This window comes from Meleagris gallopavo, chromosome 28, assembly GCF_905368555.1.
Source record: "Meleagris gallopavo chromosome 28, MGAL_WU_HG_1.1, whole genome shotgun sequence".
Lineage (NCBI taxonomy): Eukaryota > Metazoa > Chordata > Aves > Galliformes > Phasianidae > Meleagris > Meleagris gallopavo.
Window position 1 is genome coordinate 24080 of NC_139431.1, and position 21770 is coordinate 45849.

Below are 21770 nucleotides of genomic sequence, written 5' to 3' on the forward strand. Positions count from 1 at the left end.
CCCAACCACAGCAGGCCCCATAGACCCCAGTGTCACAACAAACACCAAAGGAACAACAGAACTGTTTGAGCCAACACAAGAACAAATAATTTTAATGGTTTTTCAGCAGACCGTAGTTTTCTCGGAGCTCCACAGTCTCCTCTCTTTGAAGTTGGACAGATACAGTAAACACAACAAATACATGATACAACCCATCACAGCTGGATTAAAAAAATACACAAAAAATATAATACATAAAAAAATTATTATTATTTTTAACATTGTGGACTGACACAGCTCTAAAAATGGTGATTGTAACCCTGGTAAAGCTTTACAAAGTCTTTAAAAAAATAAAACAGTACTTCATGTGAAATTCATAAATACATTGGAGGAGAACAGAGGGGTTATGGGGAGGGCAAGGAGGATCTCGGGCTGTGGCTGAGTCTTAGCTGGGGCAGGAGGGAGGCCTGGAGGGATAGAGAGAAGGAGGGATGGATGGAGAAAGGGCGGGATGGATGGAGAGGTAGATGGAGGGATGGAGGGAGGGATGGAAGGAGCACAAAGCGGTCCAGTTAACAAAGAGCTCCATGTGATGGTGGGAGGTTTGAACTTGGATTCCCAGAGTTTAAATCAGTGAGTGAAAAAAAAAAAAAAAACAAAAACAAAAAAACCAGCACAACCACGAATAACAAATGAACATGCTACATTTGAGAGCCTGGGACAGGTGGGCTGAGGCTGTCCCCGTGATTTTCCCCTTTTTCCCTTTGACCCGGCACTGGGGTGGCTCTGCTGGGATGGAGCCCCAACACATGGCATCAGCAAAGGGCATTTCCTGAGCTCTGCACTGTCCCTGCACACCCAGCATCCCATCACCAATCCCCAGCTCCATCATCCCAAAACACTCTGCACTGCACCTCCCACTGTCTTCAGTCCTCCTCCAGGTGGACAAAGTGTTTCTCCTGCCCCCTGCTCCATGCCACCCTACACAACCCTCCTGGGGATGCTCTCCCGTGCAACCTGCAGGACTGGGCACAGTGCATTGGGTTACTGTGGGCTGTAGCCCCATATTCCCTCTGAGCAGACCCAGTCTTCCATCCCACAAATCCTTTGTCCCCTCTCGGTCCCCTCTCTATCCCCTCCTCTTCCTATTCACAGCTCAGCTCCATGATCCTCCCAACTTGGCTGCTTCCCACTGAGAAAAAGCCAATATCTGTCAAAACAGAACAGGCCAAAAAAACTGAGAATGTACATATGCAAAATAAATCAAGCAAACCAACTGCACCATGGCAAATCACACCAAGGGGTGCTGGGGCTGGAGAAAAGCCTGAATGCAATCCCTGGAAGTATGCACAAACACCACAGCAATGTGGTGACCACGAGCCCCATGGTAAGCTCCGGCCACAGGCACCAGAGGTGACAGCAGGGATCCTGGGCACTGTGGACTGGCACAGGATGGAAAAAGCTCAATTTTGAGCACAGTATTATAAAGCATAAAAAGCACTTTTTAGTTAAAAAAAAAAAAAAAAAAAAAAGAGCCATTAAACAATGCTTTGCATCATTGATGCCCTCCCGCTCCCAATACAGCCAGGACAGGATGAGGAACACCCATCCTCATCAAGGCACAATGCAACTTTCTCCTGTTCATTTCTCCTGCTTAGGGCCACCACCCCTGCCCTGCTCCTACCTGATCCCACCTCTGCCCTGGGCTCACAGGGATGTCTCCATGTCCTCACCACCACCCCCAGTGCCGGGTTACACCACTGTTCCAGGGATATCACCATGGACCCAGTGACACCATACGGGGACCTGGACAGGGAGGCAAAAGCAGCACCATCCACCGCTCCAACATCCTGCACGGTCCTGGCTCATCGGCACCACTGCATTCCCCATCCAGCGCTGGACACGGGCTCCTCTCCTTCCTCCCTACATTTCCGTTCTCATTCTCATTCTTCTTCTTCTTCTTCTTCTTTTTTTTTTTTTTAATATATATATTTATTTAAAAACTGTTCCTAAAGTAGAAAACATCTGCAATCGCAAGTCAGTCTTTTTTGGCTATTGCTTTTCTTCTTATTCCTCCTCCTCCTGCTCCTCCTCCTCTCTTCCAATGACTCCCAGTGGGGCTGGGGGGCACAACAGGAGGCACTTCTGCACAACCCTCCCCACGTCCCTGTGTCCCTCAAGCCCCTGCCTATCCCAAGGGCCCCTAGTCCTTCACCAATTTGTAGACATGATGCTGGGCGCCGTGCTCGCTGGTGGACACCTCAAACACGAAGGCGATGCAGAGCAGGGTTTCCTGGGTATCCCTGTTGGTAACAACCTGTGGGGAAGCAGAAGGGCGTCAGTAAGTGTACTGGGGGTGGATGCTGTTATTGAGGGTGTCGTGTGGGCTCAGGCATGGCACTGATTTTGCTATCTGCTATTCGGGGGGTTGTGCAGAATCAGAGACAGCTGCTCTAATCTGCACCACCAAAATTTTGCCCCCCTCTCTGTTTAGGGAGTGAGTGCATGGGCTTGGGCACAGCCACTCCATTTTCACCATCTGAACGTGCTCCCTGCAGCGGGGATGGGTTGGGAATGGAAGCACTCCTGCTTTCAGTGTACCACCCCATGCTTGCTAACCACCATCCAGTAGGCTGCATGCACTCGGGCACAGCTACTTTATTTGCGGCACCACCACTTGGTGTCCATAACTGGGGCAGTTAGCAAGGTCCCATGCAGCATTTGCATAGCCAATACAACATGTCCCACCATTTGATCCATGCACAAAGCTCTGGGAAGGATGAGTACCTGCAGGATGGTGAAATTCTCCAGGACGCTGTTCATCATGTACTTCTCCGGGAGATGTTTGAGTTTGTGGATGAAATTGATCATGTATTCACACATGGGGGAGCGGTGGATGCGGTAGACAAAGCGGCTGTTCTCCAACCGCGCGTACTCTGTCTGCAATGACAGCCAGGCATCAGCGGGAGGATGACACGATAATGGAGAATGCATGTGGCAGCCAACAGGGACACTGTGGGATAACCACAGCCTGTGCCCACACGCCCTACATTCGCTTCTAGGGTTTTATCCATCCCACACTGTCCCAGGACTCGAAGCATAGACACCATTCCCAAATACCCCCAACACCACACAGCACTCACCTCCACCTTCTCCACGACCTGCTTCCCAAAGGAGCACACCTTGGTGGACACTGTGATGGTCATGTTCTCTGCGCTGCTGTACTGACTGCTGACACCATAGAAAGTCCCTGGCCCATCCTGGATTGTGCTGTTCAGATCCGCCTGAAGAGAAAAGAGAGGGACGCTGTCATGAGCCATTGTGTTCTTGGGAAAGAGGACACTAAGATGGGTTGTGCAGAAAAGCTGTGGGTGCCCCATCCTTGGGCATGCCCAAGGCCCTGCATGGGGCCCTGGGCAGCCTGATCTGCTGGGGGGTACCCAGCTCACGGCAGGGGTGCGGCTGGGGGGGTAAGGTCCTTCCAACCCAACCACTCCATGGTCCTATGATCTTTAGTGGCTCCCCGCCCCCCCCCCCCCTTCCCCCACCCAACCCAACCACTCCATGGTCCTATGATCTTTAGTGGCTCCCCGCCCCCCCCCCCCCCTTCCCCCACCCAACCCAACCACTCCATGGTTCTATGATCTTCAAGGTCCCTTTCAACCCAACCATTCCATGGTTCTAGGATCTTTAATGACCCTTCCAACGCAACCATTCTATAACTCTATGATCTTTAAGGGCTGGAGGTCAATCCTCCCAGCCTCATACCCAAAACTTGACGAGGAAGAAGGAGTTCTGGGGCCCACGCTCATAGAGCTCCTTGAGGCCACCCTTCTTCTCAGGGAACTTGTCGTAGATCTGGCGGATGTCCACAGCCTCCAGCAGTGGGTCACTATACGAGGGGTTCGTCTGCCCAATGTGCACGAAGAGGTGTTTGCTATACTGTAAGGGCAAGTGGGGTCAAAACAAGGTGAAGGTCAGCTGAAAAAGCTGGGTGACACTGAGGATGAGGGTGGCCAGGTCTCTAGGGGATGGGGAAGGTGATGTTACCGTTTCGGCATCCCGTGGCACCTCCATGAAGGCAGAGTACTCGAGGAGCCGCAGCTTGGCAGAGGCGATGGTGCGGTCCTGCCAGACCGGCACGGCTGAGGCAGCTGGTGGCAGCGGGGCCAAGGGTTCATAACCTGGGGGGGACACGGGGCAGTGTCAACTGTTGTGAGTCCCTGCTGTACCATCAGGATGCTGCTTGCCTCGGTGTGCTCCCCCTGTCCCACCCCAACCTTCCAGGATGGGCATGTTGCTGTGCGGTGGAAAATTTGCACCCTATCCCAAAAGGGAACAGCAGAGACCTGCTCACTGTGAGGTTTGGAGCTGGGTTTAAGCCCAACTTTTCACCTCAGGAGGCTGGGATGGGGACCTTGGATGGGTGACATTGCTATATAGTATAGGGACAAAAAGTATAGGGACAAAAAGCTGTGAGTGTGGCCCAGGGTGGCTGGCAACATTGGGTGGCACCATGGAGGGGACAAAAAGCTGCGTCCCCAGCACAGTTGTGAGATATCAAGTGATACCCCCAGGAAGGACAACACTTACTAGCTAGTGATGGAGGCATGGGTGGCTGGATGGGGTAAGCTGGTTGTGCAAATGGTTTAATGCTGGAAAACAAAAAGTGCCTCGTTAGGTTAACAAGGTTGGGTCCCATGGTGGGGCTGGTTGGCATGGGGGCTTGTACTTACTCCTGAGAGGGTCCAGGCTGCCCTGGGATCGGCCCACTCCAAAACTGGGGAAGAGCAGAGAGAACACAGTCAGCACCCCTTGATCCTCCCAGACCCATCTGCAGCCTCCAGAGTGCCCCTTCCACAACGCAGCCAAGAGGTTGTGACTCCCCCAAGGCCATGCATGGGTTCTTTCCCCCAACCCCAAGCACAGGGACTGTGGGCATAGAGCTGTCCTCACCCTGGGGGCAGCAGAGAAGACAGCCTGAGGAAGAGGAGGGGGAGGGCTGAGCTTGTTCTGTAGGACGCTGGCTGACACAATCTGAGCGGAGGACATGGATGCCATGCTCTGCAGAGCCTTGTCTTTGGAGACTTGGTCCTTAGGGGGGGAAAGAGAGGAAATAGGCATTATGCAGGGCTTCGGGTGGGCTGTTCCTACCTCCCCAGAAGTTTAGCGAAGTGTGGAAGTGTTGTGCAACCAAGAGATCAGGATGGGGGGGGTGGAGGAGGGACATGGTTAATGCAACCAATACCAAAAATGCACAAGGTAATGAACACACTATCACCCTGCAAATGTCCTCCCCCCCCCACCTCCCCTCCCCACACATGCTGTACCACCCCTCCAGGCGCGAGCTGCCACGTCTAGGAGGTGTCCCCACTGCCTCCCTTGGGGGCACAACGGGTTTACCAAAAGGCAATGAGGTAATCACGGCATCAGAGCTCAACTTACCAAGTTCATGGCCTGTCCGCAAAAGAAAGGAAAAGACATGGTTAGAGCCAAGGGGATCTTTGAGTACACCCTCTGCACCTCCCCACTTTGCCACCACAGCCTCGTTTTGGGACTGGCTCCCTGGCCCTCGTGCCATCCTGGTGGTGGGGAGCCCTGCCTTCACTGCTTTGTAATACTCTTCAAATCCTGCTCGCCCCAGTGAGAAGGTGAGAACCAGACTCCTTCAAGTAATCCAGTTTCCCCATTTTTTCTCTCATTTTGAGGGCAGAAGCTGACAGCAGCAGGCACTCCCCATCTGCAGGGGGAAATGTACAAACCGGTTCTTCACTCCCCTCCTCACCCCGCTCAGGGCTCCATGGCCCCATTTATTCCCACCTGGGGCACAGCAGATGTGAGATAAATAGGGCTTGAGGGAATGCTGAGCTCTGTGTGCAAGAACACACTGGCAGCATGAACCCAAAGAATATGACTGCACCTTAAAGAAGTCACCACTTGCTGATGGATGGGAGTTCTGACCCAGCAGGATGAGAGTTTGTCTTAGGGTCCCAGATTTGCCTCCAGGAATGGATGTGAAAAGATGCTCTACATTCACACTGCACTGCTTTGGAGCATTGCTCTTGATCAGTCCTGAAGCATGGCTGAGGCTGGAGTCTGCAGCCCTCCCACTCATCCAGTGTCCTTTTAAAATTACTTTTTGCAAAGCTTTCTGTTGTCATTCATTCTACTCCACCAGCTGTCCCCTCTCCTGGGCTTGGGGTCTAGTGTACAATCCAAATCATTTGGGGTCCCCTCCCAGCAAACAGCTGGGGATGAGGGCGGATGGTCCTTGTGGCACTGGAGTCTGCCAAACCTGCTCAGTGCTTTCAGAGGGCACAGCGTGGTAATTCTGGAAGGAGGCCCCACTGCCAGCCCCAGTGCAGGAGCACTCAGACCCAAATAGTGGCGATGTTTTGGGGACTAAGTGAACCTCACACAGAAGTTCTGGAGACAGAATGCTGTATTCTTGGGGCCAGAAGCTTTCAGAGCCCCCAGATGAGCCTGAATCCAGCTCAGGGGATTGAATCAGGAGCAGCCCAGGCTGTGCAAATGGGATGCCCTCGATGGGCACCAATAGGGACCGCTGGGCGGGGACACCGGGGTGGGTCCAATCCAAGGAGGGCTCAGTCCTTTGGGCATATCAGTGCCTGCTGTGTCCCTCCATTCCTACCCTCCCCACAAATAACACCAGGAACAGTAGAAATGGTTAAGGACAGGTTAGTCGGGCTGCAGTTAGGAGGAAGGAAGGAAAGGAAAGCCAACCACAGCAGCGGGCGATCCAGTTTTTCCTAGCTTGGCTCCATTGGCCCCTGGAACTATGGGTTGTCCTGGGACCATCACTGTGTCCCCACTGGGAACACTGTCCCGCAACATGGTGGGTGCCATCCTTGGGGACACTGCCTGGAGACATCGCTGTTTTAGCCTCTGACAAGAGCAGGGGGAGACAATCCTTGTGACCGTCCCAAGTCTGGGGGAACCGTTTGGGTTTTGCTTTGTTGCCAGTTGCACTAGGATGGGTCTTTTCCCCACTGGGAGATACCCAAAAGAGCAGAGTGTATCACAAGGGGAGGATGTAAACCCAATTCCATGTGGTCCAGGTCGGGGGGCGGAGAGGACACCATGGATACCTCCCCATTTTTGGGAAAGAAGAGGGATCGTGCAGCCCTTGCAGCCACTCCAATCCATCAGTTCCAGGAGCAAAGGGAGGAGGGAAGCAAAAAAAAAGCCATCAAAAGAAGAGGAAGCGGCACACTAGAGAGTGGAGAGTGTTAGTGGTCAGCGGGCAGGAGGGAAGCGGGCGCATACCTTCAGCTTGGACTGAATCTCCCGAGATTTCCGTCGGGCAAGAACCTGCAAGTGGCTAGAGACCTGCAGAGAGAGAGCAGGAGAGGGGAACAGCAGAGCCGTCAACCAGAGGAAAAGAGAGGAAGGAGAGGGGCTGCCCATGCTCAGAGAGACACCGCCGAAGACACCTGGGCACGGGTGCCAACGTACCTTGATGCCAACCTGGTACTCCCGCACCTTCTTCCGAGCTAGAACCTGGATGTGGCTGGACACCTAGCGCCCACCACGCCGTTAGAAAGGAAAACACAGAGCGTGAAGACATGTCCCTGCACTGCCCCAGGGAAAAGCGTATGGGAAAAATGGGGCACGTAGATCCAGAGTGCGCCAGGAGATGTCCGTGATCCTACCGCACTGCAGTTGCTATCAGCTGGAGGGAGGAAAGTTGAGGGGAAGGGAGTGGGGTCCATGGGGAGAAGGCGGTGGCTCAGTGTTTACCATCTGTCGGAGCTTCCCAAAAAGACAGCCCCACACCTGTGAGCGCACACAGCCCTGTTGTGCTTTCAGTAGGGCTGCAATGAGACTGCTGGTCCCAAAGGGGATGCAGCATACCTGGGACTTCTGCTGATACTGCAGCTGGGAAATTCGAGAAGAGGTTTTCTTTTGTGCAGAGCGCTCCAAGTGCAAGATGGGGCTGATCTGCAGATCCTGAGTGCATGTCTCTGCTCCCAGTAGGGCTCACTTTGGGGGGAGCGACTTCAGCACCAGCACCCAACTCTCTCAGACAACAAATGCATGGAGGGGACAACGTGACATACACTGATACCCCCGGAGCATTGCTTTCACTCTGTGCCCTCTCCTTCTATCGATGGAAGGAAATCCAAGTGAGATGATTACAACCAGAGATATCCAGCATGAAGGTGAAACACAAGGCTCAAAGCCAGAAATGAAGAATGCAGTGGCTGTGGCTGGACCACAGTCCTCTCCTCCAGCATCAGTCTCAGAGGAGTTTCCCCACAGCATACAGATACCAGGATCCATTCTATGCAGGGACAGTGGCATGGGGCCGCCCCACTATGGGTCACCCAAACCCCCTCTGTCCCATGTCCCCTTGGGGAAGGTCACCACATCCATGAGGATGCATGGTGGGCAGAGATGAGCCATGTGTATGTTCTAAGTGAGCACAGTGCACAGAGGGCCGCAAGTACTGTGCAAGCAGAAGAGGAAAGCCATGTTTCCCTACCCTGCTGCCACCCCAATGCTGCCACTGCCAGGCTCCGTGTTACTCTGGGGACCATTGCCACACCGCTGTCCCCTGGCTGCAGTGGACGCAGCTGGGACTCAGCCCTCAGGATGCCTTCAAGCGCACTGTATGCCACACAAGGCACACAAACTGATAAGGAGATCTTGGGACATGGGGACAACCTCTGGCTCCAGGTGGAAAGAAAGGGCAATGGCCGGCGATGCACAAGAGCTGCAGCTCCAGTGCTGTTATGGAGAAATGGACCCAGTGAGGAGAAAGTACAGATGCACAGCACATCCAGACCCCTCTGGGCACCCCATCCCCAGTGCCCCGACAAAAGCACCCTCAAAAAAGCAGAGTGCCAGCCTCACCTGCTTCCTTGTCCGTGTCTTCCCTGTCCGCAGCTTGATGTAGCGCGCAATCAATTCGTTGCGACCTGTGGGGATGTGCAGCGTCAGCCCCAGCACAGCAGGGAGAAGGGGACAGCATGGGACGAGGGGACTCTGGTCTGTAACAAGGGAGGAGGCTCTGCCAGGAGATGGCGCTGCCAGGACAGCTATGTGGCCCGAAGGGACATTGGGGTGGCCCACGGGGACCTCGGAGTGGCCAACCCCAGCGAACACACGGGAACATCCGTTTTGTCCCCCACCCCCAGCACCACGGAGCACGGACTGGGGGCCAGAGGGTGGTATCCACCGGTACCCTCCACTACAGCAGTGTCTCTCACATAGGTGACGACGGATCCCCTAAAACCACCCTGATGTGGCACTCCTTTAAGCACAACCCCATTCTGTACATGGGTCCTGGGTGCCCCCTGAGCGCTGAGCTTCCCCCAACACACCGAGCTGCCCTTTCCACCAGTATTTCCTAACGTCCTGAGCTTAATTCGAAGCAGAAGTGCTTTTGCACCACATTTTACAGGGCCAGCTGTGGCCAATCTGTGCTCCAACGTCAGAGCAGCTGGGAGCATTCTTCAACCCGGCCCTGTTCCCCCCAACGCCTCACCCCCCGCACACGGGGGCGGCAAGGCACGCCAGATTTATTTTAATGGACCAGATGGTGGTGGTTGGAACTTGTCAAAATGCCCTTGGAGAGGGTTTCAGCTTTAAAAATAAATAAATAAATAAAAATAAAATAAAATAAAAAAATCCCCACCACCCTACCCTGGGCAGCTCCAGAGCAACTGGGAGGGGTGGGGGGACACATGAGGACTGACAGTGCCAGGTGCTACGGGGTGGCTGCGGTAGGCAGGGAGTGGTGGCCACGGGGGAATCACCATGGGTCCATTGGAAATGTGGGCACAGAGAAGAGTCCCTGCGTTCAGTCCTGTCCTCTGTTCAGCAGCCATGGGTGCCCTGGTGCAACCCCATGGCAACCCCAAAATGGTGGTGCAGACATCACTCCTTCTTCTGCCTTTTAATTAATGGGCAGCTCCTAATGACCAGGGCTCACTTGCTCTTGGTTGCCAAAACGCTGGCTTGAAAGGAGCTGTGGCACCATGCACCCATCCCTGCCTCATCCTGCCCAGCACTCAAGGGTGCCCCATGCACCCATCCCTCATCCTGTCCAGCACCCCAGGTGCACTGGTGATGTGATGCCACAGGGTGCAGCAATGCCTGTGACCATGGGGTGTTAGGTTTGGGACCTTCAGCATTTTGGCTGCACGCTGCCCGTTCCCATGTCCCATCCCCATGCTCAGCAATGTGGAAGCAAATAGGGGAAATGAAACCTGGCTGCAGTGATGCACCCAACATGATGCCCAGTGCTGGACATCTCCCCACACCTCTGTTCATCCCACATCCTGGCAGCACCACCTGCACCCATTCGGGTGCCCATGGCTGCGTCCTTGTGATTCACTCGGGGCCATGCCATTCCCTTGGTGAGGGCACATCCTCCTCCAAATTACCACATTCCCCAAATTCCTCTCCCCTGACACCACCACGTCAACCAGTTGGACAGCTCAGTTAAAAATAACCCAGTGGGACACGCCGGCGGCCAAAGAGCGGTGCAAGCATGACCAGCCCACCCCATGGCTCCCACCTGCTCCTGGGGCACGTGCACGTCCCACACCCCATTTCCATGGGACACTGGCACCATCCCCTGAGTCAGCACAGTACTAAGCAAAGCCACTCATCCTCCCATTTGGGTGCTCCAAGGGGGTCTCCAAATCAGTACCACCTGGAGATGTATAGCCCCAGTGTGACCCAATCGCTCTCCCTATGGGTATGTTTCAGACCCTGCCTTCCCCCTTTGCGATGCCCAAAACCATTCATCCTTTGGGTGCTCCATGGGAGTCCCAAAGTATTGCTGTCATGCGGGGATGCTCGGCCCCAGTGTAACCCCATTGCTCTCCAATGGGTTTGTTCTGAACCCCACTTTCCAAAGGCACCTCTGAGGAAAGAGCCCTCTGCAATGCCACCCCCAACCCCTGTATGCAGAGCCCTCTGGGTGTGCGATGGGAGGTGGGGGCCACTGCCTCTTTAAACAGCTGCCAGATGGCTCTGAAAGGCTGGAAAAACCGGTCTGCGCCCGGGTGTGCTGCGCAGGGCCAGACTCCCAGCGGCACTTCAGCTATTCCAGGAGAAATCCAAAAAATGCGCCCGCTCAGGAAGCCCTGTGCTGCCTTTCAGCCACCAGCTCTGACCAGGGTGCCCCAGGGTGGCACTGGAATGGGGATGGGGATGGTATGTACCAGGTGCCCACCGCCCTCCGTGCCCCAGGATGGATGAGCCATTGGATGGTGACAGCGTTGTCACTGGTGGGTTTGGAGGTCACCACCAGGGATAGCGGTGTGGCACCGGTCCCATAAGAAGGAGATCTGAAGTCACCTTTCTGGGGGGTGACATCGTGGGAGGGTGAGAGAAGGGGACAGCCCTGTCTGTGGCATGAATGGGGACACACACCTTTGTCCTCTCCTTGGTGGCACTGTGCACTCCTGCCTTCATCACCCATCCTCATCCTTCCTGCTGCAGGGGAAACAAGGCTGAGCCCAAGCAAAATGCATTTCACAAACGGGACAATGTCACCTGATGCAGAACAGGTGGCTCGGAGTGGGCTGAGGGCCACCATCCTCTTGGAGCACTCCCTGGTTCAGGACACTACAGGGAGTGGTGTGAGACAGGGCCTTGCCCACTCCCTGCCCCACGGCTCCACCAAACCTGTCAGTCCAGCACATTGAGAGCAGAAGGGAGGAGATGGCTGTGACAATACCATGGGGACACAGGTCACTGCCCTCTGGTACCCAAAGCCACACAGCTTGGGAAAGAACTTCTGAAGTTGGGGTGCTCTGGGTTGAACCCCAGATGGGTTCAGGGCTCGAACCAGCCCCATCGCAGTGCACAGTGACACACACAGTGCCCAGCCCATCCTATGTGTGCACTTACCGTACATCTTGCCTTCATCCGAGAGGATGATTTTCCGCCGGCCACAGGGGGGGTAGATTGCCAGAGCCTCCTGGAAGCTCTGCTCGATGTCCGGGCTCCACACTCCCTCGGCATCGTTGTCCAGGCTCTTGTCCATCCCGTCCTGGCCATCTTCCCGCCCCTCCCCGGGGCTGCTGCTGGCGTTCCAGCTGTTGGACGCTATGGTGCTGGCTGCTCTGGGCTCTGAGCCCGAGCCCCCACGGACACGCGGCAACCTGCGAGAACAAAGAGACACCCTGAGACTTTGCCACAAGTGTCACGGCCATGTTGGAGTCGCAGGTGACAGCATGGTCCCAGTACATCCCAATGCTGGCACTGCGCTAGGAGAGCACTCCGGTGCCAAGCATGCACACAGTTCTGCCTTGGGGACATGGCCATGTTTGCCATTAACACCCCAAATCCTGCAGAGCAAAACCACCACACGCCCACCCCAAATATCACTTGGGAATAACCCATGTGCTGCACTACACACAAAGCACTTGGGCATATGGTGCCCATACAGAGCGCTTGAACACACGCTGACACTTAGGGATCTGTGAGCCTCAACCCTGCACCCCCAGTCTAGCATAGCAAAGCCACCAGATGCCCATCCCAAATATCACTTGGGAACTGCCCATGTGCTGCACTACACACAAAGCACTCGGACACATAGTGAACACACAGAGCACACACGGGCACCATGTGTGTCCAAGGGGCACAAGATGACACTTGGGGACCTGAGCCCCCAAAAGGTGGGGAGGGAATTTGACAAACCAGGTGCCTCAAAGATGCTTCCCTGCCCTCCTGCACAGTTTTGCAGAGCAGCATTGGATTCTGTTTGGAGGTGTCTCACTGTGCAGCGCTATGCTTCCCGTTTGGGGTGGGAGCGTGCAAAGGTCTCAGCACGCAGACATCTCCTTTTAAAGGAACTGCAGCAACTCGCTGGCTCGGGCACGCGCCCAGGCTGCTTTGTGTTGTGTTGTGTTTTTTTTTTTAATTTTTTTTTAATAAAAAAAGAAACTTTTCCCCCCCTTCCCTCTTTGCCACCACCCTCTCTGTGATGTCAGTCCCTCTGCTCCCCCCCTTGCCTGCTCCCCGCCATTCCAACGCCCCCCCCACCCCCCCAGCACTCCCCCTCTTGCCGAACACTGTGGCCAAATAAGGAGAACTGGATTGCAGGATGGAGCCGGCAGCCAGGGGAGGGATGGCGGCAGCAGGCTGCACCGCTCTGCACCCCACGCTGAGCACAGCCCTGGGGGGCTGCATAGGCTGGGGGGAGGGGCTTTGTGTGTGAGCGACGGGGATGGGAGAGAGAGGGATGATGTAGGGGGCTGGGACATAGGGCTGAGCCCCCCAGCGCCCACCCCATGCAGCTCCCTGGGATCTTGTCAACATGCAAACCCCACAGTGGGTGCAGGGATGGGAGAGGGACCACCAGAATGTGGGGGGCTTGCCTATGGATTGGCACATGGGACTGAGCCCACCCCATACAGCCCAATGGAACCTTGTTCCCATGTAAACCCTATAATGGTGCTGAGGAGACCCCCTGCAAACCCCACAGCACCCAGACCCCACAGCTCTGAAGCACCTGGAGTCTCCCCCAGTAATATGAGATCCTCCCTCTGCAGTGGGATCCCCCTCCTGGGATTCTGGTGCCAGGAGGGGACTGACCTGAGAATTAGGTTGCAGGGGTTTTGCAGGGTGCCACAGCCTGTGACAATGGGGGCTTTGGAGAGCCACAGGGCTAGTGATACCACTGCCCACATGGTGACAAGTGGTACATGTCACCATCCCCTTCTCCAAGAGCTCCCAGCTCCTTGCAGCCCCCCCCAAATCCCTCCCACCTCACTGCTTCCCTCCCCAGCAGGGAAATCCCAGTGCAGCCCTTTAGGGGAAGCAGGGGAAAAACAGAGGGAGGAGGAGAGCGAAGCGGGGCCCTGGCCAAGGTGCGAGGAAACAGCTCCTCCTCCATCAAACCTGCTTTTGGCTAGGCCAAGGGATTTTATTTCCTGGAGGGAGGGTGCAGAAAGGCAGCAAGTCACAGCTTTGACGTAAGGGGCAGAGCACAGCGCTCCACCCAACCTTACAAAACAGCAACCAGAAAAGCAATTATGGAAACCAGCACGGCTGGACCTGGGTACCAGCCTGCCCGACCTGATCAAGGCTGGGAGGGACTGGAGCTGCAGGAATAATAACATCTCAGTGTGTCCCTCCTCCTGGCTTCTGCTTGGACAGGGACTGAGCCTCCATCCCACAAGGACCCTGGCACCTCAGCAGAGAAGTTCACAGCCACATGGCAAAGGGATGCCTGTTGCACTGTGGCAACCATGGGGTACCCAGGAGGGTGCAGGATGGGTGTTCACAGCGGGCATGGACGGGGCCACCAAGGCATGGCCAAGGTGAAACTGGGAGACAGAGACAGATGTGGCATTCCCGTGCACTGCGTGCTCACCCCAAGCTCGGCCTCAGTGCAGTTCAAGGGCTCGCCAAGGTGAGGGTCCTCAGACCTATAACGCTATGAGAAATCCCTGCCAAACCCTGTGGCATCAAAAGCTTTGCCCAAGGGGTTGCAAAGAGCAGGTGCACAGACTGGGGAATGGAAATATTTAGGACGCAGTGGTGGTGCCCAAGTGCCCAGGTCAGGAGCAGAGTGTTGGCAGGGCACAGCGGGGGCAGGAGCAGCAGAAACCTGATGGGGTAAGGATCGTGGGGCAGAGGACGTGTGGGAGCAGCATGAGGGCAACTGTAGGGCTGGGAGCACAGGGATAGGGCTGGGAGCATGGGGATAGGGCTGGGAGCATGGGGATAGGGCTGGGAGCATGGGGATAGGGCTGGGAGCATGGGGATAGGGCTGGGAGCATGGGGATAGGGCTGGGAGCATGGGGATAGGGCTGGGAGCATGGGGATAGGGCTGGGAGCATGGGGATAGGGCTGGGAGCATGTAGTGGCACCTTATCCCCAGCATAGCTACTGAGCTTGGGGGCAAGGTGCATACTCTTCTCCCCAGTGTGCTTAGCCCCAAAAGCACTCCCTCACACCACACATCACTCCAGCCCCATATCCTGATTGTGTGGAGCAGAAAGCCAGGATTTGGGGTCTGCCCGAAGCAAGAGAAGATAGATGGAGGTACATGCCATCCTATGGTGGCTATCATCACGACACAGGGACCAGTGCCATCATCTTGCTCCTCGCTTGCCGCAGCCATCCCTGCCCTCCTGGTAGCATCGAGGTGGCCCTGCTGAGGGTGACAGCTTCCCCAGCTCCATGGAGAGCAGCCCCAGGACTCCACACTGGGAACACACACAGTTGAGCACGAGCAGACGCAGCACAAAGGGCTACAGCCACCACCTTACTCCCTCCATGTGCAGGGGACTGAGGCAAGCCAGTCCTCCCTGCCTGGACCCCATAGCAAAAGGATAAAAGTTCAGTAACAAGTTGGGGCAGGCATCAGGGCGGGCGCAGCCTCACCTGCACAGCAACTGCTGCGGTGCTGACACTTGGTGGGGAGGGGTGGGGGGAAACATGGGGTCATCACCATTGGTGGCACAGAGGGAATCGCTTGGTTGGGCTGTGCTGCTCAGACACTGAGGCAGGATGGGTGTGATGTGCCCCAAGGAGGACAATCGGGGTGTGAAGAGCGGCTGACCCCTTTGGCTCTGCAGAACCCCAAGCCAACAAATCCCAAAGCAGAAGCCCCAATGCATTGGGTGCAATTCAGGGTCACCCACACCATGACATCTCATGGGGCTGGGAGTGGGGCAGGGGAGTACCACCTGCAACGAGAACATGACCAATGTTTCAATAACCCAGGGTCTCCTTGGAAAACCCCAGCAAAGGGAAGATGTTCCCCTGTTCCCCAATATCCCATGCTGCACACCAAACCATGATGCTCACTATGCAATGACCCTTTGTGGGCACTGGGGCTGGAGGTGGCACAGCTTTGCTCAGCCCACTCTCTTCCTCCCAGCAGCTCTGGGGCTGCAGTGTGGAATTCTCCTGCTCCCTTCCACCTAAGGCTGCGCCATGGGGCCACCAACAGTCCCATGGAACATCAAGGCCCCAGGGCATTCCTGCATGGACTGGGGGCATGGAAGCAGCCGAGCCCCTGGTACTCCCTACAGAGCAGCTTGACTAATTTCCTTTCCTCTATCGCTTCCTGTCCCTTCCGGCTTGGCAGACGGCTCAGGAAGCAATCAGAGCGGGGAAACCGCAGGAGGCCATGTGGCAGCATCCCACCGGGGTCTGTGGTGCCACCAGGGCCACCCGATCATGGGATGCTCATCTGTGGGGTGCCCAACCATAAGGTGCCCATATATGGGGTACCCACTGCGACCCCACCCTGCAGACCTCAGCACAGTTCCCCAAAAAAATGCCAACACTGCACTGGTCAAGGATGCTCCATTTCAAATCACGAGGGCAAACGATGGGGAAATCTCATCGATGTGTCCCTGGAAAATTAGGGCATGGTCAAGGGATAAGACCTGGGTGAAGCTCATGGTGCATCAGGTAAGATGCTCCTTGCTAGCACGCAGAAGAGTCCTCCATCTCCTCCTCTTTCCCCATCCCCAACCATACTGGTTTTTGGCTGCTGGAGGACCTACGCTGGTTTCACCCAAGGCTCTGGGACCGGGACATGGGGACAGGGACAGATGGACACTACCCCATTCTCTGTCCCTTCTTGTCCCAATTACCCTGCCCAGCCAGGGTGTTGCACCCGCCAGGTCATAAATAGAAAGCTTTGACGGCATTAATTACTCTCTGTGTTATGAAACGAGAGCAATGAAAACAACAGGGTTGGGGTTGAAGACAGGCCACCACCATGGCCACCCCGTAACACCCACAGCACCAGGTGACCCGGAACATGGAAGGGACAACATATGAAGGAATTTGCTTTGCTCCCACCCTAAAATGTGCCCATCCTGGTATACATTTACCTCAGGGTGGCCACTGTCTCCAGAACCCCAAGACCCATTGCCATCGTGGGCAAGGGAGAGCTGTGGGTACCAGGGCACTACGCTCACGCATGGTGCAATGTCCCCTTGCTGGGTGGGAGAGATCCCAGAGACCCCCTCAGGACACACTCCTTCCATGGAGGAGGAGGTTTGGGTGCTGCTGAAGGAGACTGCAGGGAGAACATCTTCTTAGGGATGGAGACTGCTGGGTGAAGAGGAGGAGGAGGAAGAGCAGGAGAAAGGCTTCAATGCATTTCACACTTGCCCCCTTCCCAGTCACCTCCGCCCCCAAGAAACCCAACCCTACCCTGGAGCAGCTGCACTGCTGCCTGCACCAACACCCTGGGGTGAGCACAGCACTGCACAAAACAGGAAACCAATGGGGCATGCAGAAAGGGGGCAAAAGCCAACCCCCCAAACTCATAGGAAAAGGCTTGCAGGATCACAGGAAGGCTTGCAGAATGCAACCCTTCCTGCCTGATTTCCCAAGCTAGGGACAGTGAGGTTACTGCTATGAGGTCCCCAATGTCACCAACCCACTTGGGACAGCCTACAAACCAAGGCCGTGCAAAAAACAGCGCAGCACTGAGTGCTGTACCAATTTATTCCCAGGAAGGGATAGTTAGGCTCAGCATCACCTCACTGCATGCTGCTACCTCAGACAAGCAAAGTGGGTGAGTAAAGCACCCTGGTGCACGTCCATGGCAGAGCATCACTCTTTGCCCAATCTCTCTCAGCACTGCCCAACCCATCTATTGTCCCCATCGGGAGGCATGGGGGAAGCCCACTCCCATCAGGCAGGGAGGCACAGGGTCCTGCCTAGTGCCTTCACCTTGAGAGGGATAAAGCCCATATCATCATCATCATCATCCCCAACGTTCGCATTGGTTGTATGCACAGCAGGAGATGGCAGCTGGGGGAGGGCAGTGGGGAGCTGGCACGGGCCCGCAGCCCATCCTCCATGCACAGTGCAGCTGTAAACTTTGAACATCTTCCGGAGAGAAGTTAGTGGCTATTGTGAACAGCTGGATTTAATTTGATGAGGAGCGAGGAGGAGACATCGTGGGGAAATAATATGGCTTGGCGCTCCTGGGCGATGAGCCCAGAGCCCCAGCAGCACTCCACTTCCTAACCAAGGTGGGGAAATTGGGGCATAGAGCTGCTGGGACATGAGTGGCTGAGGGCTCTGGGAGTGGTGGGATCACTGTCCCTGGAGGTGTTCAGAACTGTGGAGATGTGGCAGCGAGGGACACAGTCAGTGAGTAGGGTAGGATGGGTTGAGGTTGGATGGGATGACCGTAAAGCCACTGCGCCCATTTCCCAAATGGGTAAAACCACCGCCCCGGCAACCTGTCCAAACCCGCACCGTATCGTCGTGTGCCCGCTGCAGGCTGGCATGGGGCACAGCCCCGACGGCTCACCCCATCATTACCTCCCTCCCTCCATCCATCCAAAAAAACATTTCATAACACAACACGTGACGGTGGCAATAACGAACGCCCACACAGTTCAGGTGCTGTCCCCAACCACAACACAGGTGCTTGGGCTTGGCCACCCTGGCATGCTCCCAGTGCCTGACCCGGGCACCAACCCCAAAAAAAGGATATTTCCCAGCTGCACCCAAAGTTGGGCCAATGCATTGAAACCATGAGAGTCCCTTCCAGCTTTGGACTACCTTGGTGGCTTAAGTACAAGAGGAGTTCCTTGGGATCACAATACTTCAGACAGTGTCTGTCCCACCTCTGTGAGCACAAACCCACAAACCTTAGGAATGGTTCCACAGCCCATTTTCTGCCCCTATTCCCACAGATGGAAGAAAAGGCAGAAAGTCCCATTTTCCCACAGAAAGCCCAACATTGTCCATTTCTCCCCATCACAATCTCACCCTTTGTCACACTTGGTGCGTTGGATGGGAATGGTGCAGCTCCATGATGTTTCATATGTTAATTATAGCCAGTGAACACAGCAACCCCCACATCTCCATAACACACCAAGATGCTCCCAGCCCCGCTCTCACAGCAAACAAGGGGTTAAATGGTGATTAAAGACGGTGCTGTTTCCGGTATCATGATAAATAGTGACCGTATGTCATGGGAAACGCAAGTGAGTTCTTCTGCTGTGGGCTATGGATGGGTCTGGAGGATGGAAGGGATTTTGCAAGACATGAGGGGGATATGGGCTGAGAAGGTTGGTCCCTGTACAGAACCTCTTTTGTCCCCTGTAGTGCCACGGTCAAACCAACCCCATGCTCTGCGCTGTCAGCCCAGCCCGGCTGAGAGTCCCCGCAGCACCGTTATGCAATGTGGCCGCTCCCAAAGGGTTATTTTTGTTAGAAAAGCTGCTGCTGTGCCAGGCCTGGGGGCAATCCCAGCCCCAAGCTGTGCCTGAGGTTCTGCAGGGATGGGAAGGTCCCCTCATTTTCCCATCTCCACTCAATGTCCCATCCCCGCTGAGGAGGGCAGATCCCTGCATAGACTCAAGCATGTTCAAACCCAAAACTTGTACCCCAATGGGACACTTATGTCCCCTACATCAGGGAACAGCTGCCACCTGCCCACCAACTGGGCCATCCCTGGTGAACTCACCAAGACCCCTCACGACCCATTGGGGAGCCACTCATGGGAAAACCACCCCAAAATCCAATGGCTGGGAAGAGCTTTGAGGACAACAGAGCTCCAGACATGACAGCACAAAGTGGGGCTCACGGCACCCCACAGCCCCCCAAGAAACACATGGTGCCCCCAGGCAGCGCAAAGCCCTGACTCACGGTGCACACGTCGGAAAGCGATAGGAGGGGGCAGAGGACGCTGGAGCCCAAAATACCCCAGTGCGCCTGACACAGAGATTAGCGCTTTGCTGCGACACCGTCGCCTGGCCTAGCTTGCCTTGGCCCCCAGAAAAATCCCAGACCCTCTTCCCCAATATGGACCAGCAACACGCAGTGCCCGCTTCACCGTTCCCAGCAGTTTTCTCCCTAAAAATGACTTCTTGCTGGGTGCTTTTGGGCTGGATGTTATTTTTCTTCTGAAGGGGAGAAGTGAAAAAACAAAACAAAACAAAACCAAATGAGAGTGCAAAAATAAAATAATAATAATAATAAAGATGACACACTGCCGAAAATTATACACCTAATCGCTGACTCGTTAGCAAAGTACCCCTATGACGAGGCACAAAGTGTTTAGCATACACTCAGCGCATGGTCATGTGTGTGACACACATGTAACGTGACACGTCCCCGTGCCCCACGACCCCACCGCCTTTGGGGTGGGCATGGTGGGGTGGGCATCGTGCCAGGGCTGTTTATGTAACGCCCGCTCGGACGTATGGGCTCTACTGCACACAAGGCCCCTTTGTAGCCCTATATGTAATCCGGGGATGCACAGCGTGAAGGGGAAAAAACATGGATTCACCCCAACGCAAACCCTTCGGGATGAGAAATGATGAGTGGGGTCGGGGAAGGATGAGTCGTCCCGCAGCGCTGAAAATGGGAAATGGTTGGAGTGTGGGGGTAGGTAAGTGGGGAGAGGAACGGGGGGAGCTGCGTGATGGGGGGGGTCCCGGCACTGAGTGGGCTGGGGGCACTAAAGAGCCGTCCGGGGAGAGCACGGAGCGGCCCGGAGGAGCGCACGGAGAGGCCCCGGGGGCGCTCCCCAAGCCGAGCCCTCCTCGGCTGCTGGTGGGTCGGGGGGCAGCTTGGCCCCTCTGTTCACCTACCCCTCCCCCTCAGTTCCCCACCGCCATCCTATGGGGCCGGAGCCGCCCCTCCCGGGCTCGGTGCAGGCGGAGGAGGGCTGCGGGCCGAGAGGAAGGAGCGCAGGAGGTGGAGGAGAAGGAGGAGGAGGAGGAGGAGGAGGAGGAAGGGGGGTTGGGATCCCTTCCCGACGGCGCTTACCTGCTCCGTGCTCCGGAGGGCTGGGCCGGCCACGGGAGCCGGGAGCGGACCGGGACCGAACCGGGACCGGAGCTGGTGCCGGGGATGGGCCGGAGGAGGGCGGCAGGAACGCGAGAGCGCTGCAACCTCCGGAGTCCGCACAGGGAACCAGGCTCAGGGACGGGAAAGTTTATGCAAGGGAGGAGCAGAAAGTTGGGAGTCAATCAGGAGGCGGAGGGGCAGGGCCGACCCTCCTCCCCCGGCCTTCCTCCCTCCCTCCTTTCCCGGTCTCTTCCCTCCCTCCTCCCGAGTACTCCCGCCCCGTCGGGTCCCATGTCCGATCCCTGATCCCCGGTCCCGTCACGGTGCGGGGACGCGGAGGGGTTCGGCCTCCCCAGGAGCACAGCACTGCGGGAAGAAGGGGCAGCGCCCCTCCGGCCCCGGCTCCCGGAGGGACTCCTCGGAGCCTTCCTCCTCCTCCTCCTCCCGCAGCTTGGGGTGCTTCTGCCCTGTGCCAGCCTTCATTGCCCTCTATGCACATCCTCATCTTCCTGTGCTCGCCTTCCGCACATCCCTATTCCTTCCCGCACATCTTCATCCCATAAACACCTTCAGCCCCAGTATACATTTTCACCCCCTGCACACACCTTCGCCCCTTCCCCTACACTTCTATCACCCTCCACACACCCCTATGCTGTGCCACACACCTTCATCCTCCTCCACCCCCTCCTCATCCTCACACTCTCATCTTTCTGCAAATACCTTCATCTTACCCTCACACCTTCATCCTCCTCCACACATCCTCATATTTTTCCTTGCTCTCATATCCCTATCCTCATCCTAGACCCTCATCTCTCTCCAAACACCTTCATCCCCATTCTCTTCCTCGTCATTGCCACGCTCAAATCCTCATCTTCCTTCGAACGCTTTCATCCCTTTCCTCATCCCCCCCTTCATCCTCACCCCCTCATCCCCCTCCAAACATCATCCCATTCAAAATACTTTCATCGTTATCCTCATACCCTTATCCCCATGCTAGACCCACATTCCTCCCCAAACAC

General features: G+C 55.9%; 1 protein-coding gene across 5 annotated transcripts; it reads right to left on the minus strand.

The window, feature by feature from the left end:
* Window positions 1–64: 64 nt before the first annotated feature.
* Window positions 65–20951, minus strand: TEAD3 (TEA domain transcription factor 3). 5 transcript variants are annotated; one of them, XM_085210616.1, is made up of 14 exons: window positions 20731–20951; window positions 11869–12122; window positions 8857–8921; window positions 7456–7518; window positions 7267–7329; window positions 5425–5436; window positions 4936–5073; window positions 4716–4759; window positions 4573–4634; window positions 4030–4163; window positions 3748–3921; window positions 3123–3263; window positions 2767–2919; window positions 65–2296 (listed from the first exon to the last, which is right to left on the minus strand). In XM_085210616.1, the coding sequence occupies exons 2-14, from the start codon at window positions 12002–12004 to the stop codon at window positions 2183–2185; spliced, it is 1299 nt and encodes a 432-aa protein (XP_085066742.1). In that variant the 5' UTR covers window positions 12005–12122; window positions 20731–20951; the 3' UTR covers window positions 65–2182. The 5 variants fall into 5 exon arrangements, with proteins under 5 accessions (XP_085066742.1, XP_085066743.1, XP_085066745.1 ...); XM_085210617.1 differs by lacking the exon at window positions 5425–5436; XM_085210619.1 differs by lacking the exon at window positions 7456–7518 and having other exon boundaries at window positions 20731–20949.
* Window positions 20952–21770: the final 819 nt, after the last annotated feature.

Coding starts and splice junctions, on each gene's coding strand:
- TEAD3 (XM_085210616.1), bottom strand. CDS start 12,004: ATGGACAAGAGCCTGGACAACGATGCCGAGGGAGTGTGGAGCCCGGAC. Junction 4,760..4,935: donor TCTTCTCTGCTGCCCCCAGG/GTGAGGACAGCT, acceptor GCTCTTCCCCAG/TTTTGGAGTGGGCCGATCCC. Junction 4,635..4,715: donor CAGCCTGGACCCTCTCAGGA/GTAAGTACAAGC, acceptor TTTGTTTTCCAG/CATTAAACCATTTGCACAAC.